The 9,736-nt window shown below is 39.3% G+C and overlaps 1 protein-coding gene across 1 annotated transcript in view; it reads left to right on the top strand.

Annotated features, from left to right (window-relative positions):
• Window positions 1-9,683, top strand: part of LOC130239028 (WD repeat domain phosphoinositide-interacting protein 1) — a 16,051-nt gene extending 6,368 nt beyond the window's left edge. The window contains exons 6-12 of the mRNA XM_056470166.1: window positions 186-278; window positions 359-429; window positions 1,976-2,083; window positions 5,698-5,856; window positions 7,132-7,239; window positions 7,329-7,450; window positions 8,650-9,683. Of these exons, the coding sequence (XP_056326141.1) occupies window positions 186-278; window positions 359-429; window positions 1,976-2,083; window positions 5,698-5,856; window positions 7,132-7,239; window positions 7,329-7,450; window positions 8,650-8,771 (783 nt within the window). The 3' untranslated portion in view covers window positions 8,772-9,683. The remainder of the gene's footprint in view (window positions 1-185; window positions 279-358; window positions 430-1,975; window positions 2,084-5,697; window positions 5,857-7,131; window positions 7,240-7,328; window positions 7,451-8,649) is intronic.
• Window positions 9,684-9,736: the final 53 nt, after the last annotated feature.

Raw genomic sequence — 9,736 nt, 5'->3', positions numbered from 1 at the left:
GGAAAATGAATAAATGAATAATGGCGTTTAATCTTTGCCCAGCACTAATAATATATAATGCAATATATATATAAGTCTCAGCTTTTTCTGCTGCTGAACGAATGTTTTTGACCAAATCTAGCTTTGGTTTACTAAAATAAGCAGGTTTAATGCGGCTCAATCTCCTTTTTTTTTTCATTATTTAGAGTCCGGTGAGAGTGATTTCTGCTCACGCCAGTCACGTAGCCGCCGTCTCGTTCAGTGCTTCAGGATCCATCATGGCCACCGCTTCAGAAAAAGTCAGTCCGAGATGCTCGGTTTTCTCAGATATCTCCTTCATGACATGATTTTCACTGTGTTTTACTGCTGTGACCATCAGGGAACTGTGATAAGAGTGTTCAGTGTTCCTGATGGAGCCCGACTGTTTGAGTTTCGCAGAGGACTCAAGAGGTGAGACGACTCACGAATTAAACATACTAACACTAGAGAAGGGCTTTTATTTTGTAATATTGGTAATACAGATGGAGGCAAAATTATTAGACCTCCTGTGATATTTCAAGTGGTTTGTTCTGTAGCAATCGTTACGAAAAATGTGATAACCGCCTTTATTCCAGCCAATCGAGAAGAAATAAGACTTTCTTCAGAAGAAAACAAAATACAATAGGAAATGCCATGAAAACTGGCTCAGTTATGGCTCTGTTAAACTTAAATATTAGAAAAAGAGTGGGAATTTCACAGGGGGGCGAGTAATTTAGCATATTTACTCTCTCTTTCTCTCTTTCTATATATATATAATTGTTAATTGGCTATCAAAGTTACCAAATGCACTTTAAATAATATTAAATATGTATATTATATACTATTTTACACTGGTCCCAGATACAGACATTCAATAGCAAATGTTATTTCCAATCGTGCTTGAATTTGTAAATATCTGCAAAGTGTGAAAACACATAATTGACATGCTAATAAAACTGCTAATTAATATTATATTAGTTAATATTGTAACAGGATGTGACACTGACAACAGAGGTGCGGATCCAAATGCAGGGTTTATTAGCAGGATGGTCAGGCAAGCAACAGTCAACACAGGAGCAAACAGATGTATACGGGCAATCTAAAGTCGTGGTCAAATAAACAGGCAGATGGTCAAAAAGGCAGGAAGCAGACAGGAATAAACAAACAAAACAAAGTTATGGTCAGACACGGAAGGCAAGGAAAACGCGAAATGGTCACTATACAGATAAACAAGACTCAGCCACAGTGTGTGTGTCTGTGCTGCTTAAATAGTCCAGGTAATCAGTCTATGAGCAGCTTCAGCTGGGAGTTTCTAATCAGTGGAGATTTGGGGCAGGTGTGTTTGTGTGTTGCATGACTGGATCTGTAGTCCATTATGAGGCAGGATTGTAGTTCGTATTTCAGCGATCTATGATGGTTAGATCGCTGGTGATTGTGACAAATATTATGTTATATATTTTTATAATTAATATAATATTATTAATATAATAAACTACACTCAATAAATATTTTTTACTTGTTCAAACTACTAAATTAAAATGAGCTGAAACAACACAATTCTTGAGATTTTATTGGGACAACTTAATTTTTTAAAAGTAAATTTGTAAAAGTGTAAATTTGTTAAAAGTGTTAAGTTAATTTAGTCGGTTTGTGTTGGGACAACATGAATGAATTGTGTGGAACCCTGCATTTTTTACAGTATATATAGATATATATATATATATATATATTAGTTCACTATATTTGTTGGTTCTTGGTTTTTAAAATCCAGTAGGATAAACTTTTACTGCTTTACAGGTTTTCTGTCAACATCAAAGAAAAAATGAAAGATAATTCCCCAAATGTTCATGATGTTCATTCATCCCCAAATGCTATTGTTAAGCACAATGCATGACTTCACATGGTGAACATTAAGTCAATTCATGAACACAGAATCAGTAAGGATCCGCTGAAGGATTTGCTCTGTGTTTGTGTTCAGGTACGTGAGCATCAGTTCTCTGTCGTTCAGCGCAGATGAACAGTTTCTGTGTGTTTCCAGCAACACCGAGACGGTTCACGTCTTCAAACTGGAGCATCACAATTCCAGGTAAACAAACAGAACACAACAAAACCACCTCGGATGGAGCTGTATCTTATATTGAAAAATTACTGTTAGAATTTTTTAATTAATTTATTTGACAGCGAGATGCACAATAATATATTAAACCTTTGTGTCAGGCTTTAGCTAAATGGCTATTTTCCACCTGCAGACTCTGGACAGGTAGATTTTAAAACACTCAAAATGTGAGAATGTGATATCCTTATCACAGAGAGGTGATGAATTAATTGTATTTTATGTGTCAAGCATTTGTTTACTGCATGCACAGGGTGTTGGACCAATCAGATTGGCCCTCACTATTGTAACCGAGCGTTTGTACAGGGTCCGCCTAAACACTGAAACATACAAACGGAGGCGACTGAAATCTTCCAAACGCTCATTTATTCTGAACAGTTTACTCTCACACTTCTCAGTACCCAGGTCCTGATTGACTAATCAGGAGGACTGGGAGAATTCCCGGTGGGCCGGTCCGTTTTTTTTGGCCACGAGGGCCGGTGTTCCTAGCTGCTTGCACTCTCAGCAGTCGCACTTTTTCCATTTCATTTATTTGACCATAGCCTCACCCTTTTTTTTACTCATTATTTTGCCGCAGCTCCGCTCTTTTTATTTATTTTTCTCGCAGCCCCGTGAGCAAAATGCAGCCTGCAGGTGATGATGTAACTATCATTCGACCCCAAACAGCGGCACCTTAGTGAAAAGAATGAGAATAATTAATATTAATGAATATTATACCTGCTCAGTGAAAATCAGATGATTCACTACATTAATAAATCTGACATAACTTGATCAGAAATCTTGAAAGGGGTCAGCACCAGGGGTGTAGTTGTTAGTGCGTCGACACATGCACTCCGGTGCTCACGGCGACCTGAGTTCGATTCCCGCCTCGTGGTCCTATGCCGATCCTTCCCCTGTCTCTGCTCCCCACACATTCCTGTCAATACTCTCTACTGTTCTATTAATTAAAGGTGAGAACCCTGAATTATAAAAAAAGAAATCTTAAAAGGGGAGAAAAAGATTAAGCCATCAATAGAAAGTAACACTATGGTTAAAAGAGTCTTGCAGAGTAGTGCCGTTGTAGTCCAGTGATCAACACGTTGTGTTATGATGCTGCTGACCCGAGTTCGAATCTCACCTGAGTAAATATTTATTTTATTATTTTTATTTTTAGTGTGAAGACATATAACACTGTCTGGGTTACTTATGTAGGTGTACATGCTTTATTTTTATTTTTTGTGTGACCACCGTTGCAAAGGACTGGATATCTATAAAGAATTTAGCACAGAATATATATGCAGATATTGCAGGAAAGGACATTGTGATGTTTTAAAGAATAGTGTTGGAGATTTAGCTCTCTTTTAACACTTATGAAAAACATTTGAAGTTCTAAAGCAGCTGTTTCCTTTAAAAAGAGATGTGATAGTGTCATTATAAACTGAATTGGAAATGAAGTTATTTTAGTCAGTCGTGAACTGAGGTGGGCCGGTCTAAGGCTTAAAACTCCAGGGCTGAAAAGGAGTCCCTCTCCGGCCCTGTCAGTACCTGTAGTTCTTGTGTGCATCCTCATAAAAAGCTACAGCAAACCCCTAGAAATAAAACGCATTGCACAAACTTACTGTACCTACTAAACATCAGAAATGTACACATCACAGAATCAAATAAAGTCACTATCTTAAAATCAGCTATGTTAGCTATACTTGGTGTCAGTGATGATGCAGATTTATCTAATAATCAACGAACAGTGATTAGATTTATAATCCTTTTGGCACGTAGATTGATTTTACTAAATTGGAAATTGCTCCACATTAATAAAGGATGTCATGTCCTGTCTACAACTTGAGAAGCTTAGGCTTTCCCTAAAAAATAAAACTAAGAATTTCCATGTAATATGGAATCCATTTATTGAGTACAAGAGAGCAGTGATTGAACCCTAGTAAAAACAACTCAAATATCCCCTTTAGTTCTTTTATTTTAATTTTAGTTTTATTTTTTACCCCTTCCCCCCACTTTTCTCTGTTTTTTTTAACCCAGGCTCATTCTGAAAACGTACCTCCACGGACGTTTCTGGAGACCGCGAAATACATCCCGGTGGCACGTTTTTCTGCAGCTTTTGTTTTCGCGAATCCGCCAGAGGTCGCCGTGTACGCTTTTCAAGATCTCAAATTTCCCTCGCGAGTGCCATTCGCACCTGCTGTTCACGCATAAACCCACCAGAGGCCGCTGTCGACTCACTTTTGGACAGACTTTCTGAGCGAACGATCGGCAGACCCACCCTCTCCCTTCCCTAAACCCAACCATTTTTATCGATTGACCCGCTCACCCGCTTCCCTAAACCCAACCAACACGTTTCAAAAGCAATCCAAAAAAATAAAAGCACTCGTCTGACTTTTTTTACCACATCCTCACCCTGCTATTCACCTGTTTGTTTTATATTTTGGATTCTGTTTTTATCTTACCTGATTTCTGGAATCGCTCTTCACCGGATTCGAACCCCTGTCTTTGTGGTCAACTCCTCTCTTCATCTCAAATCTGCCAACGGACATGGCACGCTAACTGGACAAACTGGTTGCAGATGGAATGCCGTCCATACGGAGGTAAGCGGTCAGCTGCTAAGCGCGAAAGGAACGGCATCACACCGCCCCCAGCGTTCGTTTAAAGAAATGAAATGCAGCCATACGTACCTCCACCTACGTAATTCGCTGTCTCCAGAAACGTCCGCAGGGCTACGTTTTCACAATGAGCCTGCGTTATTGTTTTTTTAGTTCTCTTATACATATAATAGTAACATGATGTTACAACTTTGTGTTTAAAAAGAAATAAGTACACATATGTAATAAATAATAATGTTTAAAAACAATAAAGGTAATAAGAAACTGTTTCTCTTATGAAAATTATATCATTGTTAGTGTTATCGCAACACTCATCAACAATATCACATATTTTTCCCCAGTATGGTGCAATCCTAGTCTCAAAACATGATGCTTTTACATATGCTAATGTTAAAAGTGTGTGTGTGTACATCTGTGTGTGTGTGTGCGTGTTTTTGTGACATGTCAGGACATAAATCTGTATAATGGCACAGGTATGACACGGGTGTTACACAAAGGATGTGAAATATGAGGACATTGCTGACGTCCTCATTTCTCAAAGAGCTTCTAAATCTAACAGGATGAGTTTAATCAGAGAGTAAAGCTGCACACAGTCTCCTGATGGTTGGGTTTAGGGGTAGGGTGGGGTTAGAGCAGGCATGGGCAAACTTCATCCTCGAGGGCCGGTGTCCCTGCAGAGTTTTGCTCCAACACTAATCAAACACACCTGAACACCCTAAATAGTGTCTTCAAGATCACTAGAAAGCTACAAGCAGGTGTGTTTGATTAGGGTTGGTGCAAAACTATGCAGGGACACCGGCCCTCCAGGATCGAGTTTGCCCATCCCTGGGTTAGAGCAATGCAATATATGGTTTGGACAGTATAAAATGAATGGAAACCTATGGAATGTACCCACTTTTCACAAAAACAAATGTGTGTGTGTGTGTGTGTGTGTGTGTGTGTGTGTGTGTGTGTGTGTGTGTGTGTGTGTGTGTGTGTGTGTGTGTGCGCTCTCAGTCAGGATTCTCCATCCTGGTCTGTGTACATGGGGAAGGTGTTTTCTGCCGCCAGCACGTACCTGCCGTCTCAGGTGTCAGATATGATGCATCAGGACCGAGCGTTCGCCACTGTTCACCTCAGCCAATCGGGCGGCAGGAACATCTCAGCTCTGTCCACGTCAGTGCATTTAATACATTTGTGTACACACAGAAAAAATCAATGTTTGGACAGTAGTGTGTGTACACTCTCAGAAATAAAGGTACGAGAGCTGTCACCGGGGCAGTACCTTTTTAAAAGATACATATTTGTACCTGAAGTGTCCATATTGGTAGCTCAAAGGTACATTTTAGGTGCATTTGGGTACTGATATGTATCTTTGAGGTGCCACTAAGGACTCTTTAGGTACAGATATGTACCTTTTGAAAAGGTACTGCCCCAGTGACAGCTCTCGTACCTTTATTTCTGAGAGTGTAGGTATAGTGTGTCCACGGTCATATTGGATTAATAGAAACACAATAAGTCTCTTTTTTAATTTCCTGACATTAAAATATGATCCAAATTAGAGCCGAACAATATATCACTTGAGCATCGTTATCGCAATGTGTCTATCTGCAAAAGTCACATCACAGGATTAGATTATTTATTAAAGATTACAAGATTAGCATATCAATATTATTTTTTATACAGTGACAACCATGTTGTTTATATTTAATTGTTCAGTTTCTGGGCGTCACAGTGGCGCAGTGGGTAGCACGATCGCCTCACAGCAAGAAAGTCGCTGGTTCGAGCCTCAGCTGGGTCAGATGGCGTTTCTGTGTGGAGTTTGCATGTTCTCCCTATGTTAGTGTGGGTTTCCTCCTACAAAGACATGCTCTATAGGTGAATTGGGTGTGCTTAATTGTCCGTAGTGTATGGGAGAGTGTATGGGTGTTTCCCAGTGATGGGTTGCAGCTGGAAGGGCATCTGCTGCGTAAAACATATGCTGGACAAGTTGGCGGTTCATTCCGCTGTGGCGACCCTGGATTAATAAAGGGACTAAGCTGAAAAGAAAATAAATGAATGAATGAATGTTCAATTTCCGTGCTTGAATACTGTTAGACTCCCCAGAAAACCCTAGAGCGCTGTTTTTTATTTAATTATGCTGGTCGTTTATTATAATTTATTCAAATCCACTGCATAGAAATAGACTTGATCATTTCAGTCCATTTAAATTCCTGACATCTTTCCAAATAGAGCTATTCAGAAGATCTGGTGAACTGATATTTATATTGCAGTATATCTCGCAGTAAAACTAAATATTTCAATGTGAGATTTTTCTAATATCGTGCAGCCCTAATCCAAACGCCATCGATTTTGAGACCCACCGGAATGTGACGTAGCTGTGCGGTTTTCCCTACCCACTTACATTGATTGACTGGTGGGTATTAACGTCTCATTCATCACTGCGTGCAGGATCCAGAAGACTCCTCGTCTGCTGGTGGCTTCATTAGACGGTCATCTCTACATCTATAATGTGAATCTGCAGGACGGAGGAGACTGTCGTTTAGTCAAGAAGCACAGGTCACAATACTCATTATTACTGAACGCAGTTAGCTGTAGCTAAGTACAAACATAAATCCAGGATAAATGTGTGTTTCATTGATTAACAGACTGTTTGAAAGCGCAGATGAAGCTCCGGTGGTGTCGGATTTACACGTGGAAACTCCATCATATGCAGAAACTGTTGCCACAAGCACAAACCAGGACTCTACAGCTTCTAGTTCACTCACAGGTGCATGACATGTCTGCTTTCTTTTACTTTATAAAAGTGACCAATCAGACAAGTGAATGGTCATCTGGCCAATCAGAGCAGAGCCGTCTGTCCTATGAGTACAGACAAGGGTTATCTGACCAATCGAAACAGAGAACAGCCATTTGACCAATCAGAACTGAGTATAGCCATCTGACAACTCAGAGCTTAGTAGGGTCATCTGATAAGTCAAATAAGACTGACCAATCAGATCAAAGAAGGGCCATCTGACCAATCAAAACAGAGTAGAGCCATTTGACCAATCAGATCAGAGTAGTGTCATCTGTCCAATCGGAAAAGAGTAATGCTATCTGAAAAATCAGATCAGAGTTTTCTGGCAGACCAATCAGATCAGAGTAGAGCCATCTGACCAATCAGGTCAGAGCTATTCTGCCCAATAAGACCAGCATAGTGTAATCTGACCAATCAGGACAGAGTAGAGCCATTTGACCAATCAGAGCAGAAAAAGACCATCTGACCAGTTAAATCAGAGAAGGGCCACCTGACCAATCAGATCACAGAAGAGACATCTGACCAATCAAACAAAGTAGTGCCATATGACCAATCACAACTGAGTATGGCCATCTGACAAATCAGAGCTTAGTAGGGCTGACCAATCAGATCAAAGAAGGACCATCTGACCAATCAAATCAGAGTACAACCATTTGACCAATCAGAACAGATTAGAGCTATCTGAGTAATCAGATCAGAGCTATCTAACCAATCAAAACAGAGTAGAGCCACCTAACCAATCAGGTCAAAGCTATCTGCCTAATCAGGTCAGGATAGTGTAATCTGACTAATCAGAACAGAGTAGAGCCATCTTACCAATCAGATCAGAGTAGTGTCATCTGAGCAGTCAGAACGAGTAGAGGCTAGAGCTATCTGAACAATCAGATCAGAGTTATCTGGCAGACCAATCAGATCAGAGTAGAGCCATCTGACCAATCAGGTCGGAGCTATCTGCCCAATCAGATCAGGACAGTGTAATCTGACCAATCAGAACAGTGTAGAGCCACCTGACTAATCAGTTATCCTACCAATCAGATCACAGTTTTGTAACCAACCAATCAGATTAGAGCAGAGCGATCTGACCAATCAAACAAAGTACTGCCATATGAAGAAGCTTTACAATAGCTCGTATGGCATGATGTGTTGGTAAATAAGTGTCTGTTGATTAGGTTACTCTGAGGATGGAGGATTGAGGCCAGGAGAACTGATCCCAGATCATGAGTTTGCGGACGGACCGCTGCGTCTGGATGATGAGCAGGAGTTTCCTCCGGTCAGCTTCAGGAACAGCTGAACTCAGATCAGAAACGTGCACCGCTGTATGCACAGGAGTGTGGTGATGCTAATATAAACAGTGTTCTCAAGCCGATCGCACAGTTGATATTAACTTTACATTTTAATTACATTTTTAATTTGATGTTTAACAGAGCAAGGAAATGTTTTTGTTTTTAATTTGGATGGAATCATTTTTTATTATTTTTTTTTAACACAAACACTGCTAAGGTCAATATTTTTAGCCCTTTTAAAACATGTTTGGCTACAGAACAAACCACTGTTGTGCAATGACTCACCTAATTACCCTAGTTAAGCCTTTAAATGGCACTTTAAGCTGAATACTAGTCAAATATCTAGTCTAATAGTATGTGCTGTCATCATGGCAAAGAGAAATCAGTTATTGGAAATGAGTTATTAAAGCTATTATGATAAGAAATGGGTTAAAATAATCTTTAAAATACTCACAGGAGTGTGAATAATATTGTCTTCAACTCTAGATGTGTTTAAAATGCATTTTCCAATTCTAAAGTACAACTGTGAAATCATATTTAGCCACAGACTAACATGCTCATATTAATATTGGGAAGTGGAACAATCATTTTCACCTTGGTTGTGAATGCAGAACTGTTATGCATTCACTGGAAAGCGTGGGAAACTTATTTTTTGATGCATTTTGTTTGAAATTTTTGTATATTTGTGTAAAAAAAGCTATTTACCTACAGAATAAGCAAGAACATTTCTGATTAAAGTTGAATTAAATCCACCATCTAAACATTTCATTTTTGACTACTTTAAAAAACATTAGATTTGAGGATTTATGGTGATGACTTTCACTTCTAGAAATAAGCTATTTTTTTAATTATTTGCATGCAATAAATAGTATGCATTCATGTCTTCCTTTAATCTATTTTGTCTGTTGTTGATTTGAATACGGGACTGTTACCTAACAAAATAAAAATGACAACATAAGAGATGACTGGTTGC

The sequence above is a fragment of the Danio aesculapii genome, chromosome 12 (genome assembly GCF_903798145.1).
Source record: "Danio aesculapii chromosome 12, fDanAes4.1, whole genome shotgun sequence".
Taxonomy (NCBI): Eukaryota; Metazoa; Chordata; class Actinopteri; order Cypriniformes; family Danionidae; genus Danio; species Danio aesculapii.
The sequence above is the reverse complement of the archived record's forward strand: the minus strand, read 5'-3'. Positions and strand labels throughout refer to the sequence as shown.